The sequence below is a fragment of the Podarcis pityusensis genome, assembly GCF_964106645.2.
Source record: "Podarcis pityusensis genome assembly, chromosome: 4".
In the NCBI taxonomy this organism is placed as follows: Eukaryota; Metazoa; Chordata; class Lepidosauria; order Squamata; family Lacertidae; genus Podarcis; species Podarcis pityusensis.
Window position 1 is genome coordinate 54,372,905 of NC_138027.1, and position 27,770 is coordinate 54,400,674.

General features: G+C 38.1%; 1 protein-coding gene across 2 annotated transcripts in view; it reads right to left on the reverse strand.

The window, feature by feature from the left end:
- HLCS (holocarboxylase synthetase) overlaps positions 1–27,770 on the reverse strand; it is a 97,779-nt gene that overhangs the window by 38,421 nt on the left and 31,588 nt on the right. For both annotated transcript variants that reach the window (XM_081004425.1, XM_081004424.1), the window contains exon 6: positions 24,398–24,669. In XM_081004425.1, coding sequence (XP_080860551.1) covers positions 24,398–24,669 — 272 coding nt within the window. The remainder of the gene's footprint in view (positions 1–24,397; positions 24,670–27,770) is intronic.

A 27,770-nucleotide genomic window follows, 5' to 3' on the forward strand; every position in this document is an offset into this window, starting at 1 on the left:
GAAACAGATGTTAGGGACCTATTAATGAAGGTTTTTCAAACATCTGCTTACAATTTGAAGGCAATTGTAAATACAGCACAGAAGGTCAATTGGGCCAATTAAGGTCTATGTGCAAATCTACTGCTGCAGGTTTCTTTTCAGCTTATGCTGACTCTCTTTTAGCACAGGAAATAGTATTTAATAGCAACTTTGTCAATTTTGATTGTGATTTTATACAACAACAAACACTGATCATATGCCCTATGCTTCACCAAACAACTCATTTTCCTTCCTACATTTCCTCTATACCTACAGCACACTGTAAGTTCACTAAGATGTGGCAAAAAGTGGCAAGACACACATAAAAGCTTGATTTTGTTTTAAACAAGCAAATCAGAAATTCTGCTAAATAGCCTTTAGACATTCTCTAGTAAAATCAAAACAGTGATCTGCAAGTATACCTAGCATATGGCTTTAACAACATTTCAGTGACAGATACACAATAAATTCTAGTATGTCAATTTTATATATTTTTGAAATTACTATTTTATATCTTGCTTTTCTTCCAAAGAGCTCAATTTATATAGGATTATCTCTTTTATCCAACTATAAGTAAACAGTCATGGCTGAAAGACGTTCTAGTCTCCCAGTCAGCTAAAGTGAGGATGTGAACCAGACCTCTACAAGCAGAGTCCAATATTCAGGTTCAGGTGGGGGATATAAAAGTGGAAAGGTGCTCCAAATGTACATTCAGAGAGACCAACACACATTGGGAACCCTACATGGCAGTGCAGGGAAGAGAACTAAATGGGTGGACAGCAGGGTTAAAGCGTTATTGCTCCATACCACATTTTAGCTTCAAACTCTGCACAGTCCAAAAAACAACAACAAACAAACAAAAAACTCAAACCTTCAAATAATACTGGCTAATATTAATAGCATTTAGCATTTGTGTAGAACTTTTCTGTTTAACTAGATAGAAGCATTTTGGTGGTCATCAAGCTATCATCAGAATACTGGACAAACAGAAGCAACTCCCTTTTAAAACACAAGTCTGACTTAGTGAGTTGTTAGATAACATTGTGCTGCAGAGAGCCTGAAGTCAAGTGGCTGTGGACTCAATTCAGGTCCAGCCCATCCATGAGGGAGACTGAGGCAGCCGCCTCAGGTGGCAGAATCCAAGGGGCTCCTACATGGGTGTGCCCCCTTTGAAGCAAGGAGAAGCAGCTTTGGTGGTTTCCGGGTTCCAATGAGATCTTACAAGAGCCTTGCAAGATCTTGCCAGAAGCCACAGCCATTCAACTCCAGTGAGGCTTTGGTGGGGGTAGCGAAATTGGATAGGCCTTCTTTGTTTTTTTTTTTTTAAAGCAATTTATTAAATTTTACAATAAAAATAGACATAATAAACAATGTAACATCGATCTTAACATACTTTCACATTTTCTTTGGACTTCCTCACACCTCCCGCTCCCATTTTCATCGTTAAAACATTTTGTCAGCAATTTATCATCTTGTTTAAATTCTTATATCCCTTCTATATTTCATAATCATATAATTCTCAAAAGGAGCTAATTTTTCACAGTCTTACTTATTTTCTTAAAAAAGCTTCTAAATTTAGTGGTGCTCAGTTGTTTTAGTCTAGCATCTTATTTAGCATTCACTCAAATTACAATACTTTTGTAAATAGTTCTTAAATTTCTTCCAGTCCTCCTCAATCCTCTCTTCTCCCAGGTCACGGATTCTGCCGGTCATTTCAGCCAGTTCCATGTAGTCTATCAGTTGTATCTGCCATTCTTCCAGTGTGGGTAGATCTTGGGTTTTCCAATGTTTTGCGAGAAGTATCCTTGCTGCTGTTGTTGCATACATAAAGAATGTCTGGTCCTTCTTTGCCACCCCTTGGCCGACAATACCCAAAAGGAAAGCCTCTGGTTTCTTAGTGAAGGTATATTTAAATACCTTTTTCAGTTCATTATAGATCATTTCCCAGAACGCCTTCACTTTAGGGCAAGTCCACCAGAGGTGGAAGAACGTTCCCTCGCACTCTTTGCATTTCCAACACTTATTATCAGACAGGTGGTAAATTTTAGCAAGTTTGACTGGGGTCATGTACCATCTATAAATCATTTTCATTACATTTTCTTTCAGGGCGTTGCATGCAGTAAATTTCAGTCCATTATTCCACAACCTCTCCCAGTCCTCAAACATGATATTATGCCCAATGTCCTGTGCCCACCTTATCATAGCCGATTTAACCGTTTCGTCTTGTGTATTCCATTTCAACAGCAAGTTATACATCCTTGAAAGTACCTTAATCTTTGGTTCTAACAATTCTGTTTCTAGTTTCGATTTCTCCACCTGGAACCCTAATTTCTTATCATTTTTAAAAACTTCTTTGATCTGAGCGTAATGTAACCAGTCTCGCACTTTATCTTTCATTTTCTCTAGACTCTGCAATTTCCATTTATCTCCATCCTTTTCTAGTATTTCCCAATATTTTGGCCATTTAGCCTCCATATTGGGTCTTTTTCGGGCCTTGGCTTCCAAAGGTGAAAGCCACCTTGGTGTTTTATTTTCCAGCAAGTCTTTATATTTTGACCAGACATTAAACAACGATTTTCTGACAATATGGTTCTTAAAGGCCTTATTTGCTTTAACCTTGTCATACCATAAATATGCATGCCATCCAAAGGTATTGTTAAACCCCTCCAAATCCAGCACATCAGTGTCTTCAAGAAGTAGCCAGTCTTTTAGCCAGCAGAACGCTGCGGCTTCGTAATACAACTTTAAGTCTGGCAGGGCAAAGCCCCCTCTTTGTTTTGCATCGGTTAATATCTTAAACTTAATTCTGGGCTTTTTGCCCTGCCAGACAAACTTGGAAATGTCTCTCTGCCACTTCTGAAAGCACTCCGTTTTGTCCAAAACCTGAAGTGTTTGAAATAAAAACAACATCCTTGGCAATACATTCATCTTAATAGCAGCAATTCGGCCTAACAAAGAAAGTTTCAATTTTGTCCAACTATCTAGGTCTCTCTTAATTTCTGTCCAACATTTTTCATAATTGTCCTTAAATAGACCTAGATTTTTTGCTGTTATGTTTACCCCTAGGTATTTCACTTTTTTCACCACATTAAGTTCCATCTCATTCTGAAACCGTTCTGACTCTGTATTAGTCAAGTTTTTCCCCAAAACCTTAGTTTTCTGTTTATTTAATTTAAATCCAGCCACCCGACCAAAGTCATTAATCAGTTGTAATACTCTTTTCGTACTGGGCTCTGGCTTCTGCAAGGTCAAAACCAGGTCATCTGCAAAAGCTTTTAATTTATATTGTTTCTGACCGACCTGAATTCCTTCCACCAACTGATCCCTTCTAATCATGTTCAATAGCACTTCCAGAACCGAAATAAATAACAAAGGGGAAATAGGGCAACCTTGTCGTGTCCCTTTTTCAATTTTAAACTCTTCCGTAACCACATTATTAACTATCAGTTTAGCTTTCTGTTCTGAATATATCGCCTCAATCCCATTTTCAAAACCCCGTCCCACTCCCATCTCTTTTAAATTTCCCATCATAAATTTCCAGGAGATATTGTCAAAGGCCTTCTCCGCATCTATAAAAATTAAAACTGCTTTTGTATTTATATCTGTTTGCAGAAGTTCCAAAATGTCAATAATGTTCCTTGTATTAGCAAACAGATGTCTTCCTGGGAGAAAGCCAGCCTGGTCCTTATGAATTACTTCATTTAAAACTTTTTTAAATCTATTTGCCAAAATGTCTGCAAATATTTTGTAATCCACATTTAAGAGAGAGATGGGACGGTAGTTCTTAAGTTGTGTCTTTTCAGCTTCCGACTTTGGTATTAATGTGATAAATGCTTCCTTCCACGACTCCGGTGCCCTCCTCCCCTCCATAATTTCATTGCTGACCTCCATCAAAGGTTGTATCAAATAGTCTTTCAATGTCTTATAGTACTTGGAGGTCAGCCCGTCTGGTCCTGGAGATTTGCCAAGTTGCATGTTCTGGATAGCTTGTTCGATCTCCTGTCGTGTTATTTTAGAATTCAGGATTGTCCTATTTTCTTGTGACAATTTAGATAATCCGTTTTTTGCCAAAAATTGTTTAATCTCAACATCATCTTGCGGCCCTTGGGTGTATAATTTTTTGAAGTATCTCTGGAAACACTTTCTAATGTCCACCGGATTCTGGATGTTTTTTCCATCAACCTCTAAGTTTGTAACAGTGTTTAATCTTTGTCTTCTCTTCAGCTGCCAAGCTAGCAGTTTTCCACATTTATTCGCCGACTCAAACGTTTTTTGTTTCATTAATTTAACCTTCCATTCAATTTCCTGATTTATCAGCTTAGAATATTGTGTTTGATAAAGTTTAATTTCTCTCAGAGTTGGCTGTGACTTCGGATTCACTCTTAATTTCTTCTCTAATTCTTTTATTTTATCCAAGATCTTATCTTTTTTCTCATTATGTGTTCTTTTCTTCACTGCATTCTGTTGTATCAAGAATCCCCTCATTACAGCTTTGCTTGCGTCCCAGATTATTCTTTTTTCCACCATATTATTCATGTTTATCTCAAAATAGTCCTTCAAAACTTTTTGGGCCTTCTTGGTAATTTCCTGATCTCTAAACAAATTGTCATTCATCTTCCATCTAAAGGATCCAGTTGGTAATAGTGTCATATCCATCTTTACTGCATTGTGGTCAGAGCAGGTCTTTGGGCAGATTTCCACTTTTCTAACCTTAGGTGCCAGGCCTCTAGAAATCCATATTTGGTCGATTCTTGTCCAGGTCAGTTGGGCTTCAGAAAAGAATGTTCCCTCTCTTCCTAGTGGGTTCTTTGTCCTCCAAATGTCAATCAAGTCCATATTGTCAGTCGTTTCAAAAAAGGTTTTAGGTAGTCTGCCGTCTTTTGTAACATTTTGACTTTGTGACTTGTCCATGTTAGTTGATACGACCCCGTTCATATCTCCCATCATTATGATGTTGTTGTAGTCTAGATAATCCAGCATTGTCTCCTGCAACTTCTTGTAAAATTCCGATTTCCCTTCATTAGGTGCATAAATTCCTAATATCAGCAGTTTCTCTCCTTGATATTGTATCTCAATGGCCAAAATTCTTCCATGTTCATCTTTAAATAGGAATTTAGGTGACAGGCTCTCTTTTGCATATATCACTACGCCTCTCTTCTTAACTTTGTCCGAAGATACAAATTCCTGGCCCAATCTTTTATTTATTAACACTTTTCTGTGGAGCCTCGTCACATGTGTTTCTTGTAAACAAATAATGTCCAATTGTTCTTTTTTTAATATATGAAATATTTTCTTCCTTTTTTCCGGAATGTTACAACCATTAATATTCCAGCTCAACAGTTGCAGAGACATCCTGAATTATCTGGTTATTTTTCAAGGGGTGGTGTCTTCTCAGGGACTTCAGGTTCCACAGATGCTGATGTTGGTATTGGCGTTGCCTCAGGCCCAGAAGGTAGTTCAATTCTTTTTTGAAGGTCCTCTCCGTGTGTAGACAGGAATTTGTCTCTCTCTTCCAGTGTTCTAACTTTAACCTTTCTCCCTCTAAAGGTAAAAGATAATCCTTGAGGAAATTCCCACCTAAATGGAATTGCGTTGCTCCTTAGTAGTTTAACAAGTTCAGAATAGGCGGTTCTAAGGTCAAGCAGTAGTCTTGGGATATCTTTATAAATTTCAATTCTTCTATCCAACACCTCCAGTGATTTTACAAAGTGTAGTCCCAGAATCTTATCCCTTTCCTCCTTTGATCTCAATGTTATCAAACAGTCTCTGGGCCTCTCCTTCTTTATGAATCTTCCAAGTCTGAAAGCTGACACAATTTTAAAGTCCTTTTCTTCCAAGTTCCAGAACTTGGAGAATTCTTTAGTCAAAAACTCAGTTAGATTTCCTTCTTCTGCCTCTTGTAGTGATCTAATCCTTAAGTTATTCTCACGGTTTCGCAGTTCTATCATCGAGAGATAAATCTGGTGTTCCCCGACTTGTTTAGTGAGTGGTCTTACCTCTTGCTCTAAATTTTCAAATCTTTGTCTGGTGTCCTCAGTCAATTTCCGATTTTCTGCTGAGGCCTCCGTTAGCTGTCCAATTGCTTGTGCATTCTGTGTCACTTGTGTGGTTAATTTATTTAAACATTCTGTATTTTTATCAATCTTTGCTGATTGGGCATCTGCTTTCTTGTCCAAAGCTTCCAATTTTTCAAAGATTTTATCTAGTATAGAAGCAGATGCTCCTGAGGCCATATCTTCCAATTGTAACTGCTCTGCTTCGCCCTCACCCTCCACTTCTGAGGGCAAAGCAGGCACAGATGATCTGCGTGTCTGTAAGGCTGAGGTTAGAGTTGTTAGAGTTGTTTGTTTAGCTCTCCCTCTTTTTCTTGTGCCACTCATTCCAACGTTATCTGTCAGTCAAGGTCACACTGAGTTGTTCCCATGGGAATGGAAAGGTCCAGAGCAAGCAAACAGCAAGGGAATCGAAAGTAAAAAGTGTATGTAAAATCACTGTTATAATCCAATCCTCTAGAGGGAGCTTAATCTATCTTTCAGAGTCTAAATTAATGTCCAAGAACCTTCAGATACAAATACTTAGCAGAATTTATAAATGATTACCTTGTTGCAGACAGTGCTTATTTATCTCCAAAAAGAATGTTTCAAATTTAAAAGGTATCAATACCCTCAGATTGTTTCCAGTTCCAATATACAGTATCCAAATCTGCAGTACTGACAGCTCCCTTAGTACTCAGGCAGCTCCTGACTCTGGGTTTCACCTTTAAATTTGTAATCCAATAAGAGGAGGAAAGTCAAGTACAAATAGAAATCCCAATTCTTTAACTTGAAGTCTTTACTTTAAAATGCAAGTTCAAATAGATGCTTAGATCTGTAAAACTTAGAGTCTCTTTCTTTCAGCCTCCACTCCTCCAGCTGATTGCTTTTTTTCAAGTTCAATGGCTGCGGAAGACGGACTTCCTGCTTCCACGTCTCTCCGCTCACAGCCAAGTTCAAGCCAATTTAAGTTTCCCTTTTAAAGTCTCAAATTTCGAGTGATTCAGTCTTTTACTCACAAATTAGTTGCTTTTTCATCCGGATCCGTAATTTGGCAGGAAAAGGGATCAGCGCTCACCGACAGCAGCAGCGCGGCTTCGCTCCTCAGGCTGCGAAACGGCTCACAGCGCCGCAACCCCCCTCCGTGCTCCGGAGCCCCTTACGGGGTTCCTTCTGCACTTGGAGGGTCGCTCTAGGCGCCCACCGAGCCTCAAGACCCCAGGCTCTTGCCGCCTGGGGTTTTCCGATGTGGGTCTCCGCTTCGCCGTAGCGGACGACCCGTTGCCTGCGGAGCCTCCTCTCCCGTTCAGAAGAGGACCGCCATTGCCGTTCGCGCCGCCCCCGGAAGTTGGATAGGCCTTCTTTGCCTTAATTGGTCTGAAAAAGTATGATACCAGTGGTATATAATGAACCTTTAAAAAAATAATGCTCAAGTCAAAATGCTATGAAGTTCAGAACATTTTTAATCTGAGTCACACATTTCATTTAACATGAAATGTCGATAACAAAAATTCTATTAATTCATTTACATAAAGAAAAAGGCTGGGAGTCAATTGCATGGTGGGTAGTTGAGGTGCTCCAAGTACCGTGGCTGCCCACTGCCCAGCCCCTGACTTCCTCTAGGCTGAAGCTGGAGCAGAAGATAGGGACAACTCCTAAGCCCTTTCCCAAAACTATGCTACGAAAGAAACTTAAGACTTGTTCCTCTTGTCACCCTCACCAGAAGATAATGAAACACTTTTCATACCAAGGGTGGTAAAGCAATTTGGTCCCTTGAATGTGCTCCTGCAGGTAAAAAAGGATGCTATCAAACATCTGGTGTGATTTGTAGGACTGTGTTAGTAAAACATATAAAAAAATGTCACTCATTTTTATCCAAACATGTAATTGTCTTCTATGTCTGCCAGACTACTAAAATATAAGATCAAACAGTATTTCTAAGCATGAAATACTGTGTTTCAGATTATAATAGAGACATTTTACTTGTGAAATACCATGACTGAATAGATTCAATAAACTAGGATGGTCTAGTATGACATTCCTTAAATCTAAAGAACCTCTAAGGGGAACAAGCACTCATAGCGCCCAACCATCTTACAAGATGGTTGTAAGTTCTTGTATGTTATAACCTTGAAACTATATCCACCAACATCTGAATGAGGAGCACAAGGCCTCCTTAATTAAACAGTTAAATCTGAAAGTAAACATCAGAACTCACAGACAACATTCCCATCAATTAGGAGTTGTCTTTACTCAGCTTGGCCTAATGTCACTTGCTTTGAAAACTTAGCATCTCATCCATCTTGCCTGTAACATATCAGTAAGGATATCTACAATGACATAATTTAGTTTCTAGATCATGTTCTTTCATATTAGATAGTGGAATTTGAATTACCAGAAAAATATTTTTTCCAAACACAGAATTGAATAGTATTCCGTTTTAAAACATCTTACTTGAAACATTTATATTTATTTCAACTAAAATACAAAGCTTCATTCCACTATCCAAATCTGTAACAAGGCACCAATTTTGTTTTATTTCCTCCTGCAGATGTTCTTCCTCTTCTAGTGTCTAGAATAAAAGTTGCAATGAACGTTTTCTATTTAATAGCTTTAAAATAGGAAATTTTAGCATAAAGATTTCATTACACAGCAGTGAGAAAAGCTGTATCTGCCAATATACTCTCTCTCTTACATGTCACTTTTATAGGTATTCTGCCCTTTGCATGTGGCTTCTGTCTTGCCCTTTCTCTTTGAAATTGTGATGGTGCTGTGGGTGCAACATTTTTGCTGGGTCCTATCCCCACCTGACTCAAGGAATGCACACTCAAATAAGGTGATAGGATTCCTGAAGGGTGCTGGGGTGACGTTTTAAACTATCTCACCAGAAAGTCCCAGAAAGGTCCAAATCCTTAGCTACTAGTGATTCACTTACACATCAACCAAAACTAAGACTGCTTAGCCTAGCACTGGCAAAACAGACATATGTAGTTTTTAAAAACAGATTAAACATTTCCATCACATTCACCAACACCTGAAAATCATCAAAACAAAATCCATGTAAGCAAAACATAAGCCGATATAGAAAAGCATTATGCGGTGTCATCAGTGATAATCTTCTGTCATTTATACCCATTTCATTATGGAAGTGTAAACTTCCAAATTCATAAATGTGCCATTCTCAAAAAGAAAAGCACAGAAAATTCACAAGTCTCAACAGTGAAGAGCAAAGGGAGAATTAGATTTTTCTTATATGAAAGGATTTCCTCTGAAACCTGAGGTACTAAAACATAAAGCTAGAGACTACTAAGGGTTCATATGCCCACTGCAAACTGAACAAAATGCTACAGTAAAGAAGCGTTTGGCAAACATTGTCATTGTAAATGCCAAATATGTTCCTTAGTTTGAAGGAAAATATAGCTACAGAGTGAGTTTGTTTTGGAATGAACTCTGGCTAAATAAATAATTTGGTCCAACTTTATTTTTAGAGAGGCGGGTCAGTAAGGAAGTGGCAGGGGGAAGCAGTGTTTCAACCCAACTAAAGATTTATCATGTATTTAGTCCAGTGTGGTGTAGTGGATAGAGTGTCAAACTAGGACCTGGGAGATCAGGGTTCAAATCCCACTCACTTATGAAGCTCACTGGGTGACCTTGGCCCAGTCACAGCCTCTTAACCTACCTCACTGGGTCTTTGGAGGGACTAACTGAAGGAGTGGGGGAGAGTGAACCATGTACTCATTGGAGGAAAAGATGGGATATAAATGCAATAAATAAGCTCTTCTGCTTACCTGCTTAAGAAAACTGGAAGGGCCAGCCAGATGGACATGTCAATTGCCAACCTGGGATCCAGAGATCTCCACTCAGTCACAAATGGGCCCACATCAGTCGCAAAACACACCTGAAGTCTGGGGAATTTCTAACACTGTCCTCTACCTAAGTGAAAACTGTCAGGTAACAGAGTCAAGCCAATTACTTTACTCTATATGTACTGTTGGGTGTTGCCTTTGGCAGGTACCTCTGGCAAAAACAAGAATGCCTCCACAATATACTCACTTCATCATTCATCATTACTGCAGGGTGAAGTTAACAACTTACTTTCCCTTGTCAAGAAGCCTCCTTCATTGCAGCAAAGACTACGTACAGCGCAATATTCAGTCCCTTGCTCTGATTATTTCTGTGCTGCCAGTCTTGCATCTGCCATGATCACCATTCTCTGTAGTGCTATTGAGATTTCATTTTCTCTCTTGTTTTTTGGAGGTTTATACAGCAGCAATCTGCGCCCCCACCCCCACCCCCGGCCAGAAAACACAGACATAAGTATCAACAGAAGAGGAAACTACAGGAAAAAATCTTCTGCTACTGGGAACACTACTCCAAGTGCCAAAAGCGGAGACAGAATTATCAGGAAAACTGTATGCTGACTGTCTAAAATAACTTCTGTGGGATCCATCCTGCAGAAAGAAAAATCCTGTGGGCTACCAGTATATTTTATTTAGATTTTGAGTAGATTGTGAGAAGCAACTCGCTTTGCTTACAGTTTGTTAGAAATGAATGATTTTACAGAAATTTTTTTGCATTTGGTCTTAACTTCTGCCTGCCTTTGATTAGGTATGTGGTTCAGGTCCTCCTGATCCTGTTTGCTGTTCTGAACTTTGACTGCACAAGTGCCCTTGGCTTCTTTGATTCTTCTTTGACTACACTGGAACCTGACACCTGCTTCTTTTGCACCACATCCCCTACCTCTGATTTGCTGGATCAACAGCCAACCGCCGCCACCACTTTGCCAGGTCTGGGAACCTAAATGCTTAGAGCCCAGACCCAGATGTAACCTGACAGAAATAAAAGCAAGAGTGTTGGCTCATCTTCTTGAATTTTGAGTTTGCTGGGGTGACTGACTATCTGAACAAGGGACTGAAACAAGTTTTACAGTGAGAAATAATGCTGCTGTTTGCTGGGGACTACATGGTCTAGAGCAGAGCTTTCAAAACTTTTCATGTTGGTGACACACTTTTTAGACAGGCATCATTTCATGACACAGTAATTCAGTTTTACTGGTAAACCAGGGGTTATATTAACCCCTTTCCAGCCCTGGGAGGAGTGCAGGAAGCATTCGCACGACACCTACACACTGCAGCTGACACACTAATGTGTTGCAACACACAGTTTGGAAAGCTTGGTCTAGAGTGAAGACGTATCATCACTGGGTAAGAAGCAGCTACGTCAGGAAGAATTAGATAAATCTGATTACATCAAATTGGCTTTAGCAGGCCTACTCAGATAATAAATAATAGTGTACACATAGTTGGAGATTTCTGTATATGCTTGAAAATGCCAGAAAAATGCAGCAATACAGAGAAACAGACACGAGGATGTTATTCAACAGGTGGATGAAGCTGCAGACAGTGAAGAAGTACAGCCCCAGGCCAAAAAAAAAGATATGCAGAACAAGCTGACAATTATTTGAAACAGGATGACAGATGGTAGCTGGTAAAATTATTCCTTCAGAACATATTTACTTCATAGTTCACCAATTATAGTACATCAACACCAGCAAAGGTATGGTAATGTTAGGAAGCTGAAAGGGAGGACAGGGAAAATTTCAGTAAGGCATAATCACTGTACTGTATTCTTAACACAAAACAAAATGCTTGATAGTTCCAAAGACATTAAAGGTGGTTGCATTTCTGCAAAAATAGTAGCTGTACTGTTGATATTTAAAATTGCTAAGTTATTCTATGACAGCTTCACATATACTCACAAAATCCACATAATTTAGAGAAACCATCCAGTAAACTAAGGCAATTCAGTGAACTAGAGAACCGTACTAGTATAAAATATTCACATCAATATGTTCCTATCCACCCTTTTATATAATGAAATGGGCACGTGCTAATGTATGAGATGGTTGGTTATGTACTCAGTGCATATTGATGCCTTAAAAGCAAAACAACAACAATTTGCTGTTGGAGTGGCATACAAAGGATGAACAAGTCAAATCTGTGATGATAGATTGGGCAAGAGATGTTGGACACAATATAATGTTGGAAGATTGGGAAAGGCTGTGGAAGAAAGGGGTTAAATTTACTGCATGCACTGTATTAAAAGAAAACATTATGAAAATGATGTATAGGTGGTACTTAACCCCAGTAAAATTAGCAAAGATTTATCACACAAATGATATGTTGGAAGTGTAAAGAAAAAGAAGGCACCTTTTATCATATGTGGTTGGATGTATCCCAAGGTTAAGGACTTTTGGGAAAAGATTTATAATGAGTTGAAAAAAATGTTGAAAAATACATTTGTTAAGAAACCAGAAGCCTTTCTACTTGGAATAACAGGATTGGAATTGCCCCCAAAAGATGTTAGATTGTTTTTGTATGCCACTACAGCGCCAAGACTGCTATTAGCTAAAAACTGGAAATCTCAAGAAATACCAATTGTAGAAGAATGGCAGATGAAGATGTTGGACTTTTTGGAGCTGGCTGACCTGACCGGAAGAATCCGCAATCAGAAGGAAGAGGAATACCAAGAAGATTGGAAGAAATTTAAAGATTATTTAGCTAAATATTGCAACATAAGATAATTAGAAGTCACTTGAAAATATCAAATAGGCTTAGGATTAGAATAAGAATGAGTTGTAAAGCATTATGGATTTAGACTATTAAGAAAAGACAAGAAGATAGTAAATTGAAGGAGTTAATTTTATTAGAAAGATGATTTTGGAGAACTGTTACAAGGTGATACAAGGAAATTCAGTTGGGGGGATTTGAGGAAGTCAACAATGAAAGTTAAATTGGGTTTTAGAAGTAATAAGTGTTTATATTTTTGGTTTTTTAGTATTGTAATGTGTTTTCTTTTGTGTGTTTTATAGGTTATATCTGTTATAAATGTGGAAAATCAATAATTTTTTGGGGGAAAAATAAAATAAAAGCAAAACAACAACAAGGTTTACTAGAATATATACAACTAAAAGTATGCACTAGTCAAGTACTTATATGCATAGCAGCTCAGCCCCTTGATGACACTATGAAAGGAGACTCTTATAAAACTACTGTCATGGTCATGTCTGCCAACTCTGCCTCTGGTGGCTACACTGCCAACCCCTACTAGTTTTTAGTATTCTTTTCTGCTTGGTTACCTTTTTTCTTTGAAAGCAGAACCAATCACATCTCGCCCCCCTCAAATAAACTGGAGCTCTTGCCAATGACTTCTCTCTGCCTGAGGACCCTGCCTGATCCTTCCAGCAGAAGGGGGTCACCCCTATCTGGAATGTCCTCCAGCAGCATCTGGCAAATAGCTTGGCATTAGGCAACTTGTATTAGGCAACCACTCAATATTACATCCCCCCCCCAATATGGCATTTGTTGGTTAAATGCTCTGTGATGAAATTCCAATGCATTCTATATACCGTACCATCCTACAAAGATAGTTTAGTATTATGTATCTTGTGGTTATTGTGCTACCTTCCAAATGTATGTTTCTCTGTGATGAAATGAAGACTTAAGTATTAAAATGTAGAAATTCTGCACAATATCCTTAACACATTTAACAGACCTCATCAACCAGTTTATCCCTCATTCCGAAGGTTGAGAAAATTGTTAGTGATAAAACAGAATTACTTTTTATTATGTCTTTCAGAAACCTGGGATTGTTACCTTTTATGAGCCATGTCTAATTTGTACGTGGCACATCTGGCATAACAGATACTAAGTATAAACCAGGAATGCTTGCAATAATATGTTTCCCAGTGTTAAAATAAACACCTCAGCACTTTACACTTTGGCGTAGCGCTTTTGCCACAGTGGGGAAGCACTTATCTACTTTAACACTTTGCCACTTATGAATTATCACTCAATTATTGAATAGGGTTTTTAATCCTGTAGACAAAATGGTTTCATATTTTCTTCACATTCACTTTAGCTAAGCATAAACAAATAGGTAAACATATAAAAGTTCATTTCACTCTCATTTTCTTTCAGACTAAAAACAGACCAAAATATTTCCAACAGTTCTCCATCCCATCTATTAATAACAAAGACTTGCAGATGTCATGGCTCTGCAAAAAAACCCCCAAACATTCTCAAAGTTTCTCACCACAGTCTCATCTTATTCAACGGAACTGTTTAAGTTCCTAGTAGCACTTGCTGAAAATGAAACAGATCTAGCAAGACAGGGAATGAAAACATGGAGCTGCGCTTAGTGAAAACCCTGTATTGCATAGCAGGCCAGTATTTTTCCTCCTGAAGCATCTTTGTGTGCCCAAGGATGAATTCCCACAAACTGAATTGTACCGTTTATCATCTGAGCCTTCTAGAAGCAAGCTGTGAATTACCTTTCCATGTCACTCACAATATGACTGAGTAAAGAAGATGATGTATCACAGTAAAAAAATAAACTATTGCTCCTAATTAGTGGCTTTCTAGAAAGAGGCTGCACTTGCTATGCTGAAAAATCAGTGATGGATTAAATAAACGTGACCTACAGTAACAGCTCATAAAATAGTTCTAAAATATACTTTTTTCAACTGTATCTCAGAATTGCTTTTGTCACACATATAAAAGATTGGCTAAATCTGGAAGCTCTTTAATGTTAGAAATTATTATATATTTATTTATACTCAGCCTTTTCCCCTGATTGGACTCAAGGGAGCTCACAGATAAAAACAAAAACCACTAAATACACAGTAAAACTGATCATAAAAATACAGTTAAACAATGATAGTATTAAAACTATACATGTATGTAAAATCCGTTTAAAACAAACCAATAATTACAATGAAAACAGTATGGCACCAGACATTTAATTAAAAGCGGTTAATTCCCCAAAACCTGTTAAAACAAGAAAGTCTTCATCTGCCAGCAGAAGGACAGCAAAGAGGGGCCCTGTCTAGCTTCTCCAGGGAGGAAGCTCCAAAGTCTGGGAGCAGCCACCGAGAAAATATATTATTATTTATACCCTGCCCATCTAGTTGTGTTTCACCAGCCACTCTGGGCGGCTTCCAACAGAATATTAAAATACAATAACCTATTAAACATTAAAAGCTTCCCTAAACAGGGCTGCCTTCAGATGTATTCTAAAAGTCTGGTAGTTGTTTTTCTCTTTGACATCTGGTGGGAGGGCGTTCCACAGGGCAGGTGCCACCACTGAGAAGGCCCTCTGCCTGGTTCCCTGTAACTTGGCTTCTCGCAGCGAGGGAACTGCCAGAAGGCCCTCGGCGCTGGACCTTAGTGTCCAGGCAGTATAATGGGGTTGGAGGCGCTCCTTCAGGTATAAATAAATAAATTCAAGCTATGTTAAACAGACAATGGAGAATGCTATGGAAAGCGATGTACTTTTTTTGTTTCTGACTGTGAAGAAGCACACAAGTTCCTTCTATATCTACATGAAGCAAACAATTCCTGTAGATGCAATGTCAAACCATGCTTTGGCATAATCTGAGTAAATGCTCATTTGACTCGAGCTCAAAAAGACTCCCACCTCTTCTCTTCCTCTGAGCAAATATTACCTTCTTCTGTAACAATTTTCTTTCTTGCAATCTGAATCCATTGTTTCAGGTGCTACCCACTAGAGCAGCAGAAAAACAAGTTTGCTCCATCATCCCTTCAGATATTTGAGGATGGCTATCGTATCACCTCTTTAGTCTTCTCTTTTTCAGGCTAAATATATTCAATTCCCTCAACAGTTACTCATAAAGCTTGGTTTCCAGACCCTTGATCATCTTGGTTGTCCTCCTTTCTTCAGTGTGTATCTGAAGAAGTGTGCTTGCACACGAAAGCTCATACCAAGAACTAACTTAGTTGGTCTTAAAGGTGCTACTGGAAGAATTTTTTTTATTTCTCCTTTGCACATGTTCCAGCTTGTCAATATCCTTCTTAAATCGTGCTGCCACAAGAGGAAAAGGTACTCCAGTCTGGGGCCGACCAAAACAGAATAGAGTACTATTACTTCCCTTGATCTGGACACTAGAACTGTACTGCACTCAAGCCAGGTGCCCCAATCCTACGTATGTGTATCTGATTTTTCCTGCCTAAGTGCAGAACCTTACATTTGTTCCTATTGAAATTCATTGTTATGGTCATCTTGAATCCTGATTCAACATTCTGAGGTATTAGGTACTACTCCAAGTTTTGTGTCATCTGCAAATTTGATCACCATGCTCTCTATTCTTTCATTCAAGTCCTTTATAAATATTTTGAACAAACTAGAACCAGCACAGAATCCTGTCACATCCCACTTGTCATTTTTTCCCTGGATGATAAGGAACCATGATTTGGGATAGCTCAGTTGGTAGAGCATGAGACTTGTAATCTTAGGGTCATGGGTTTGGATCCCACATTGGGTGAAAGATACCTACATTGCAGGGGGTTGGACTAGATGACCCTTGTGATCCCTTCCAATTTTACAATTCTATTATCTTGGTTCAAGTCAGCCAACCAGTCACAAGTCCACTGAACAATGAATTGCTGTACATTAATTCACATTCAGCATGAATTGCTGCACACAAATTGCTGTACATGAATTCATGTTCAGCATGAATTGCTATACAAATCCACCCAACATGAATTGCTGTACATGAGAAAAGGAGGGGCAGCTCAATTCAGAATTCTCCAGCAATGTAATACCACTGCAAAGAATTTAAACTATGTAATGGTTTAGTCTGGTGATTTCCCAAGTCAATTATCTTAGGGACTAGTTACTGTTTGAATCAAAAAGTAAGAGCAGTACTTGCTATAACAACATCTATCCAACCTTGTTTCCTTCCTGTGCCCCCCTCCCGGTCCTACTGGTAGAAAGGTAGCTATTTAAATGTTTTGTTTGTAAAGAGAACATATTTTATTTATAATTGTTATAATTTATACAAAATACAATTACATAAAAATTTATACTTTTGCTTGATGACTAGAAACAAGCTTTTTTTAAATATCCGGTTCTATTGCTGTGAGGGGTAACAGAAGATCACCTCTGCCCATTATGTCAAGGCGATTCTGCATTAGGCTGAGTAAATAATTCACATGACTGAAACTTGATTCTACCAAATACAAAGTAGGAAATGCCATAAAAAACATTTTTGCTTTATCCCAAAGCCATGGAACCTTTTTAGATATTGTACTCTTTATCCAAAAATGGTGCTTTTCTTGACTAAAAGTTACTTTGGCTGCTATACCACTCTGTAGCTGTATGAGCACTTCTTGCAAAGAAACATAAACATCAGCAGCATTCACAGGCAGCAAATGGATCAACTACCCAGGGCGGAATATCCATGTCCAGCAGATCACGGAAATGAACTTCCATAACATTATATAGCTGCTTCAAATGATTCACATGCACAATTATTTCATCATCTTTCAATTCATCACTAACTGCTGCCAAAGAGGGAAAGCAGTGGAGTGCAGAAGTGGGAGGGAGAAGGAAGTAGAAGCAATGTTGCCGCATAGTGCATGTGGCAATCTATCCACTGGGAAGCACAGTCACTTCTCTGTTCACTTTACTTCTCTGTTTTCTATTTTTTTCACTTCTCCGTTTTCTGTTTTCTTTTCTGGGTCACTTCTCTGTTTTCTTCATTTCTCACTTCCCTTTGTGGTCCCCTAGCCTCATGCCATGCCCCCCTCCATTTACACGAGTTGAGAAACACTGATTTAAAGGCTACAAACTATAATCAGAGCCTTATAATTAAATAACATCAAGTTCATAGCTTGAAGCAGTTTGCAACGCTTTCACTTTGATGTTTCTTGCCAAAAAAAGAGGGAGAAGGCTCAAAATAGATCAACTTGCATAAGAAGAGTTGACAGTATAGCATATACTATAAAATTCCAGTATTTCAATCTCTTTTCTATCTAATTCTCCATTTAAAAAAACATTGCATGTGCTGGATTGACATTTATGGCTGCACATTCAGTCCACTAAATTAAAGATGTCAGTTTTGAAACATTCCTCTAAAAATGAGTACAGGAACCTGAAGTGGCCAGCAATTTTAGCTGCTTCTTTCTCTGTTCACTGGTTCATATACTACAGCATGTAATGATCATGTCTTCTGTTCTAACGATCCACATTTTATGCACAGTAAAAAGTGAATAATATACTTTTTTTTAGCCATGACATCATTCTCCTGCCCAATATCTAACCACTTGTGGAAAAAGTCACAGGGGGGAAAAGTGCCACAAAAATGATAATGCTAACAACATGTAGCTCTTGAACAATACTTTCATGCAGAAAACTACAATTCACTTTAAATGGTTTCTTTTTTTAATAAACCAATGTTGAGCACATAATTCACAAGCCCAAGGAGCACTGTTTCATAATGCTATGAAAATAATAATAATAATAATCACAAATCGTAAGAGTTACCCTGTCCTGAACAAAGCTCTTTACATACAAAGTTCTTCTACTTGGAAATAGTCATATTATACATTCATTCCTGCCACTAAAATCACTTTACAAAATAAAATCACATTTAGTACCATGACTTCCATATTTTTGAAAGAAATCATATACTTTATAAGAAGTGTGTATCTCATCTTCCTTGCCTGGTATGAGCACATAAACAGATCAGGAATGATAGTTTAACAGTACATTTGAATCCAAGTTCACGATAATAAAACATGATTGGTAAGCCATCAACAAACCATGGTTTAAGGCCAGCTAGTAATAATAATTTGTTAGAACAAAACAATTCACAATCCTGGGTCTAAATTATTGCTTTCCTGCAAAGTATTGCTACCTGCTTATGAAACTCTATTTAGTTTCCAAAGCAGTTTGCCAGGCAGCAGAGGGAGTTGTTTCAAAATATACAAACCTGCAAACCTCTTAGGTTCACAGAACCAGTTTCAAGATTCTTTGGAGTCTCACTGTAGTCTAAAAGTATGCGATTTGCTAAGTGTCCTGCTTACACAATGTCCTCTTCCTTGAATGCCTGAAGAAGCACCTCCCAAGGATCAGGGATCACTGGAGACTATTGCCTAAATAAGGCAGAGGCAACTTGCATGAGTAGTTATCAACTCACAGAAAGTACTTCTGCAGAATTTTGGGCAGTTTCTCTTCCCCACTGAAGTCTGTGCTGTCATAAAGATTTCCCATCTTCTTGAAAAGCCTTGCGGGGAGGGAGAGGGGTGAGAGAGATGCTTGCATTGCATGAGGCTATGCAAACAAATATTCTGGAATATGCTCCCAGGCAGTATAAAGGCTCTGTTTAGCTGCAAACCAGTATGTTTTAATTCTAGCACACTTGTTTTAGAAATCTATGAAATTACAAAAATGAATATTTGATTTATATCACTAACTGAAATTTGGCTTCTTTCTTCTTGATTTTAATAATGATTTTAATTAATTTGACTCAAACCAATTGCCTGACACTTGATGTATTTCTCAAGCAACTCTTGAATTATTCCTAACCTACATGAAATTTGTAATTTTGCAGGTACATCCTTAATAATGAACAAAGATATGCACATTACAGAAGGACTATGACAGCATTAACCTGTCCTAGTTACTGGTAATGCTTCTGACTGACATGCTATAAAATGATAAATTTAACTTTAATTTCCACAGCCACCATGACAATGACAATTTTGAACAAATCATTCCAGAATGATAGCCCCAATAGATTTAAACATTTCTGATGTCAGAGTAATACAAGTATTACTGATCATTCCAAATTATTTAATATTTAAACAAATCTTTATTTTACAATTTGAGTAATACCCCTTAATTTAAAGATACTAATAGAGGTGTTCACACATTGCTTGTTAGCTGTACATGCAAATATATGCCAACAATAATACAGCTTGTATAATAATATGTGATACATCAATACAGGCCATCTGGAGAGCTAATGAATAATCAAGGGACTCAAAATTAAACTACAGAATTTTTCTTAGAATCTTTAGGACAACACTGTCAAGTTCAATCTATTCATTTAGGCTCCAGAATCAATTTTTCAAACTTTATGACAGGTCTAATAGTTCCCACCTGTTTCTCTTGCTTGACTTTTGACTGGCAAGTTACCAGCTAGGGTGGAAATGTAGACAAAGACCCCTATTAGACTCCGGCTGTTTCTCTACTGTGAGGTCACTCAGCCATTAAATTAGTTCCAGCCCACTTTCTTCTCTGTCTTAATTTTTTGTGTGGGGGGGGGATATGTAGATTTGAGGGACTGGGATAGATTTAGTATCCAGCTTCAGAAAGGTTTGGAAGCCTATTAAATATAAACTTTATATACCCATTGTCTGAATATGAGATGTCATTTGCAATCTCAAGATTTCATTTATTAAATCACATTACATTTTCATATTAAAAAGCCTTCAAAACTCAAAAACATTCCATAAACAGGAAAAGCCTAAAATTACATTAATACATTTCCGTGAAATCAAAGCTTATTCAAGATAATTTATTTGCATTTTATTAACCTAGTAAATAACCCTAGTACCATGTATAAACATGTTTGAAAAGAATAAAATAAATGGCCTAAGCACCACAGCATCAGCTCTTATTTCTATGCATGTTCTAATGTAGCTCTAGGCCAAAAATCCAAAATGTATATAACTAGTTCTACACAAAGGTGTCATTGTGCTTGCATCTCTCAAAGGCTTTGTTCACATGAAAGACTATACCATGGCTTAGATTTACAGCAAGAAACTAGTGAGTCTTGGACCAAGGCCATCTTCCCCCTCCTGCACAGCTGCAAGATGAGACTTTAACTTTCATTTTAAGCTAACTGCAGCTTCTTGTGATGTCCCAACATGAACAAACTGTGTTTAGCCTTAACTATAAGTAGTGGAATCAAGTCAATTTCAAACCATAGTTTATGAAACTGGGTTGTTTTCATTAACCATAGTTTAGGTTTGGGACATGACCTAAACCAGGATTATTAAAAATGGAAGCAGAAGTTTATTGTTTCCTCCTCACAGTCATAGCTTAACAGTAAATGCAATCTGGGCCAACGAATATCCCACACCCTGCTTTTGAGAGAATGTTTGAATGCAATTTCTGACTTGGTCAATCAGAGAAAGAAAGGAAAGGAAAAGCAAAGTGACAAGAAGTGGGAAATGTGTCGTCCCCCCCCCGCTTTTTTTTAACCTCAGTGAAAATAAACGAGTAAAGTTAGAAAACGGACATACACACAATACTGGAAATTGATAAGATATAGGAGGGAACAGTAAATAAGTAGAAATAAAGTGCTGTTGATGTTAAAAACACTTAGCTGACAGAGAAGATAAGAGACAGCCAGAAGAAAGTGACCTGATCCGTTAGGGAGGAGAGAACTGAAGGGAACTGTGCCTGGCTCTTAGAGTTCTTTGCTCTCCTGCCTCCGTCATGTGGTGGAGTATGGGAAACTAGCAAACCAAAGATGGCAGGGACTAACCACCCCAGTTTAGTTTCCCTAGCCCTTCTCTTTTCTCATGCCACTTAGTCCTGGCACCTGAAAAGTGCACTCTATCTATAGCAAGGGAGCAATATAGGTTTCCTTGTACAAGCTCCAGGGACACTATTACTTCCATGTGTGGGCCTTGGTCATGGGAAGTAGCATACCTGGCAGGGGTTATGACTAAACAATGGAAGAGAAAGAGCACAAAAGCAAGGAATACAGCAGAACCAGCAATAATTTGTCTCTTGCTCTGCTGACTTCCTGTCTTCTGCACACAGAGAATACTGAGTATAAATTTATTATACACATATATTGTTTCATTGGGAAACTTAGAGCATTTATATTGCCCCACCCCCATGATCCCAAACCAAGGTAGAGTGGCCGTGAAGTGACCTACTTAGCTTTAACAATGTAATAGCATAATGTTCTATAGACTATGGTCTGGACTGTCAAAGAAAAAAATGGGAAGTTAGTTCTGCTACATGATACCCTTAGCTACAGTGACAAAAAAAAAAGCAATAAAGTGAATATTAACTTTACACACACTCATTTGAATAGATCATAAATTGACACATGTACTCTTTTATAGAAAAGGTTATTTTAGATATTTTTGGAGTTACCTTAAATCTACATTAATACCAATCTGCAAGATTTAATAAGACACAAGGCACTCCACAAAATCACAGGTTTTCTATACCTACATGACCACCCTCTCAACCTTTCCACCCACTATCCAGCAAGAAGACATTACTGAAAGTTAAAGAACACATTCCAGCCAGGCTAAATCACTTGAGGAGGGAGCAGAGTGGGTCAGTGAGGAATGGGTATTTGGTAGAGTCATGAAGGCTGGATAAAAAAGCCTGGAGGACTGTATTTTGCCCCTGGACATGAAGTTCCCCAACCCTGCCACAGGGCATTTTTCTAACCCCAGCCCCACTCATAGATGTCATGACACAGGGGCCTCAGCTGAGTAAAAGAGCGTATGTTATAAATCCAAGACAAATTCCCTTATTAAGAAAGAGGAAAGCAGCCTCCAGTGAAACAAGCCTGAATCAGTGATCAGGAATGCAACATGGTTGGATAGCTTGGCCCTTGCATGGCCAACTAGTCTTTCTAGTCTGTCTTATCCCCTCTCCTGACAAACAATGTGACCAATCCCTCCCTATGCTGCATCCCAGGAATTAATGCCCCTCCCACTCTTATTATCCCTCCCCTACACACCCTGAAAGAAACACAAATCTACTTGTGCACTCAGAGACACCTGCCCCCTCACACTCAAGTCAATGACATGGATTCATTTTTTATTTTATTTTTTTGCATTTGGTCCGGGGCAAAGGTTGTACCACCAACAGGAATGTGGATATAGACTGAAGTAGTATAGGATACAACACAAGTGTGCTTCTCCCCTGTGCCACCCGTGACCCAAACTCACTTCAGTCATTCTGCCAGCATTTCTTTGTTGCTGAAATGACTCTGTGGGGAATCATTCCATATCTGGCTTTCTTATGAGCTGAATATTTTAAAATCTTTAACTACTCTGTCCACACCGACTTTAGTGAAAAACCCACTGTGGAAACATATTAGTGTATCTAGTTTCTAAGAAAAAGAATCAGATAAAGAAAAAGAATGTTCACGTAATTGAGGCTGCTATCCTATATTTGAAAGACACAGACTGAAAGGCAGTAAGATTTGGCAGATGCACTGTTCTGCTGATGGAAAGCCAGATATGGATACGTCTATAGTATATGTCCATTTAAGACATGTGACCATTATATTTACTGCAGAGTAACTTCACCTTTCCATTAAATTAAAAGTCAGTTTTTTTCATCTAGCTACAGAATAGCACAAAATATAATGAAGATTTCAACATTTGCCTTGAAATATTCTAAAATTATACAATTTATGGAAAATTGCATGCATATAGACAGTTTGCTCAGTACAGTTTAATTAACCTGTAACTAAAATATTAGCACATTAAGGCATAACTAATTTATTATAGCATAAGCTCTTGAAGTTAGTCATGTTCATAAATTAAAGAACTACAGCTATTAATGAGATACTTTTTGCTCATTAGCTTTTCCAAAACCACAACTGCAGTGATGCTGTGGTGTGATTCAAAATTCTAAAATAACGATTTTAAAATAACAAAGATTTATACAGACCAAAATTGCCAACAAGAAATGTTCAGCATGTTAGCCTGCTTGCTAAAAAGAATGTTTTGTTTCACAAGCTCAGTTTCAGAACAGTCACAATGGAAAAATGTGGAGCTGCTTACCTTGGAAACTGTGCAACATATATTTGCTGTTGCAATCTTATAACTCCACTTGTTCAAGTTCAAATTAGAAATTCATTCAATTCCTGCTAGAAAAAGGCTGATTCTGTGCTCTGAGCTTCTTGTGCAGAAACAAGGTCCATCTCCTCCAAACACTAGAAGGAGATTCTAGGTCCATGCAATCATCTGGGAAAAGGGCCTTAACACAGTGGAAGAGTACACAGTGGAAGGGCCGTACACATAAAAAAGTTTTTTGCAAGTTAGGAGACAGCTTAACTCTAACAGAGTATCCTAAAGACAAAAGGAGTGACCTTCTCATCCCTATCACCATTCCAACCCCACATGGTCAAAAGACAACTGCCACCTTGCAACATGAAAAGCTGCATACTTGCATGGAACACCCCTGAGCTGCTGTGTCATGAATTAAAGCTTGTGTTGTTACATCTATAAGACTGAGGATCTAATGCTCCCAATACAGGAAAACTGCACTATAGACTCTGTAGTAAAGCATATATATTGATTAATGAATGACAGTTTATATGTTTAACATTCGTCTAACCTCTTTCAGCAAATTGGTCAAATGTTAAGGGTCTCTGTATTCCTATGCCAGAATTATTTTCAGTAAATTGGGAGTATGGGAAGTCCAACAGAACATTTTTGTTTTTGCCAACTAATATATAGAAAAAAAGCTATCACCATCACAGCAAATCTTACCCATCAAGAAGATTCATGGTGGTTGATGTAACTTCAGCAAACAGAACCACTTTCCCAAGCTTCTTTGTATGTAGATTTTGCCTGTATCTCTCAAAACTGAAATGTTCGGATGAGAAAGCTTGCATCTCAGTAACTACTGGCATGAGCGAGGGTGTTACTTCTGTTCCTTTGATGCAAGATGATACAAACTTGAGGGACACCATGCTGGATCTGATTAATCCTTCTGCATTCACGTTTCTTTCAAGCCATCCCAAAAATAAACTATGGACATCCTGTTGGGCATAAAACAAAATTAGACAAAAATCAGTTAGGAATCATTTATTTGAAGATAAGGTTTTCTAACAACAGTTTTCCCAACACATGCTATGCTTATCAGCTCATTGAGTTTTAAAGTCAGTTTGAAACAGTTTGTGTCCCATTATTTGATGCACCATTGTATTATTTATTTACTTGAAAATTTATCACCTGCTTGTTCATAAAAAGGTTTTTACCTGAGCCAAAAGGATGTTGATGATGGTCTGAATGCATCTACCAGTATCTAGTGATGTTTTACTGATGTTTTTACTGATGTTTTATAGCTAGTCATTTCATTGTATTTTATATGTTGTAATCTGGCATGTTATAATCTCTTGACTATGTTATAGTCAAACCACCTTCTGATGGAGAGTTTTTGCTGCTGAAATGTTGGTTCTGACTTGTTAAGTCTCTTTTATGACTTTTACTGCAATGCATTGTTCTTTTTCGGATTTTATCAAATCCTTTATGCTTTCACATTTTTTATGTCACTTGGAGACATATGTGTCAAGCAATTAATTAATTGAAAAATTGATGAATACAATTTCATGCCAAAATTCCCTTTACTTCATCAAAAAGAAATATTTTTTTTGTTTCAAACTAGTTTTTTTAGCCAAATATATCCCTTATTAATCTTAATCTATTTTAATATGTTAACACGTAGTTCTTTTTAAGTTGTTGAAGGAAAGAGCATTATCTAAAGAATGTGAAGTAGTTGTTCAAGCCCATTCTACCTTCTTCTCTGTTACTTTATCCACAAGATCCATGAGATTTTGTTTAGCGTCAAAAAGGGGCTTCTTTTAAAATATACTGACATATGAAAATGTATGAAACAAGGGAAGACCATTGCCAATAGTAATCCATATCCAGTTTTATTAAGCATTATCTCAGAAATATAATATTATTTTTAGGGATATTGATAAGACATAAATATTAGTAAAAATGAAACAACCTATATGTTTGTCTGTAAACTACTTTTTCAAAGCTATGAATGAAAAGAAAATCCCTACACCTAAGTGCTTTGATTCCAGAACTCAGAACTTAACACTATTTACAAGCTATAGACCAAGGTGTGCACTGTTTTGTGGCAGCCTCTAGTGGCCACTTAAATGAAAGGTGTTGGTACTAATGTTCAAATATCTGACCTTATATTCCCTTGAGACCTTGTCAGAAATACCACATAAAGAGTACAATTGTGAGACCGAGGTTCCTGGTAATGATTACAGAAGCCAGCATCAAATTATGAGAAAGAACACAAAACATATATCAGTAGCCATGTGTGTTAAAATTAAACCATGCTTAATTAGCTAAGGATGCATGCATTTGCTTGGACTGTGTTTTACACAGACACCTACTGGCATTTGAATGTGCCATCACAGCAAATCTCTATAGATTTGCAGCCCTGTATCGGGAAGTTTTTACTGTTGGATGTTTTATTATGTTTCAATATCAGACAATGATAGATAAGTATACAAAGGTACATAAGAGCAAACTTTTTGTGGCTTTTGTAGATCTCACATCCGCTTTTGATTCAATCTGTAGGGACAAATTATGGCAAAAACTATATGAAACAGATATTGATAGACGACTTCTCAAAATACTTAGAGAGTTACATTCAGACACCACAGTTAAAATCAGAACTGGGATGTCAGGCAACTATACTGACCCACTGCCACTGGGGAAAGGGGTTAAACAGGGCTGTTTGTTAGCGCCGTTCCTCTTTAATTTCTATATAAATGACATTGTTCAACATATGGCAAAGTATAAGTCATCAGCTCCTGCCCTGGAAGGCAAACACCTGAATATATTACTATATGCTGATGACATGGCTGTCATGGCACTTACTCGAAGGGGCCTACATAGCATGCTGGAGGGGCTCGCAGCTTATTGTTCCCAAAACTCTCTAAAGATAAATTATGACAAAACAAAAATTGTGGTATTTACTAGAGCTCGCCACACATTTAGATGGTCTTTAGATGAACACAAAATTGAACAGTGTCTTTTTTTTAAATATCTTGGTATCACTTTCCAAGCTACATCTAGCTGGCTTGCCCACTTCAAGACTGTAGCCCTTCTAACACGTAGGACAATCGGTGCTCTGCTCAGCTTTTTTTATTCGAGGGGAGGGCAACTGGTGATCCCGGCACTAAAAGCTTTTGTTGGAAAAGTGATTCCCCAGATGCTATATGGAGTAGAACTCTGGGGATGGAATCAGAAGCTGTTAGAACGGCTTGAAATCTTCCAAAATTTTTACCTCAGAAGAATTCTAGGCCTCCCTCAGAGTACTCCGGCAGCTCTCCTAAGAGTGGAAGTAGGATTACCTTCTGTGTCTGCCAGGGCCCACTTAAGATTCCTGCGTTTTTTCACCAACCTCACAGATGCCCCGAACACCTTATTGGCTAAACAAGCCTTTGTATCATTACAAAATAATACTACTTGGCATAAAAACCTACTAGATATCCTATCCAGATACAATCTACCTGAGTTTAATACCCTTAAATTGTGGAGCCCTGATAAAGTTCGGGAATGGATCTTTGAAAAAGACGCCTTTTTGGACTCCACAAAGATAAAAAACTCTGGGTTTTCCTACTGGTTTCCCCGAGTAAAAGCAGTCAAAATCTGTGCCAACTACTTGGTGGAGATCACTGATCCCACCCTTCGGAGAGCTTTCACTATGGCACGGTTTCAAACACTGCCAACTGCATATCTGACCGGTAGATTCACAAAAACCCCAGTAGAACATCGTTTATGCCCTTGCCTTATGAAAATTAAAGAGGATCTTACACATTACCTCCTCTATTGCCCCATCTACTCGGGCTTTAGAGACGCATTGCTGCAAATTATACCCAACTCTATAACCAATCCTGAAGATAGAGTAAAATTTTTGTTAGTTGATGCAAACCCACGTATTACCCATGTGGTAGCGGTTTTTGTGATGAAGGCCATGAAAGCCAGGGAAAGATTTATGGATGACAATGTAAAGACCCCTTCATCGTCTGTTTAACTCGTTGCTTGTTTTCCCTCTCTTTCTATTTTGTGGGATGAAGGTTTTGTTGGCGTAGTATGTAATGAATTTTAA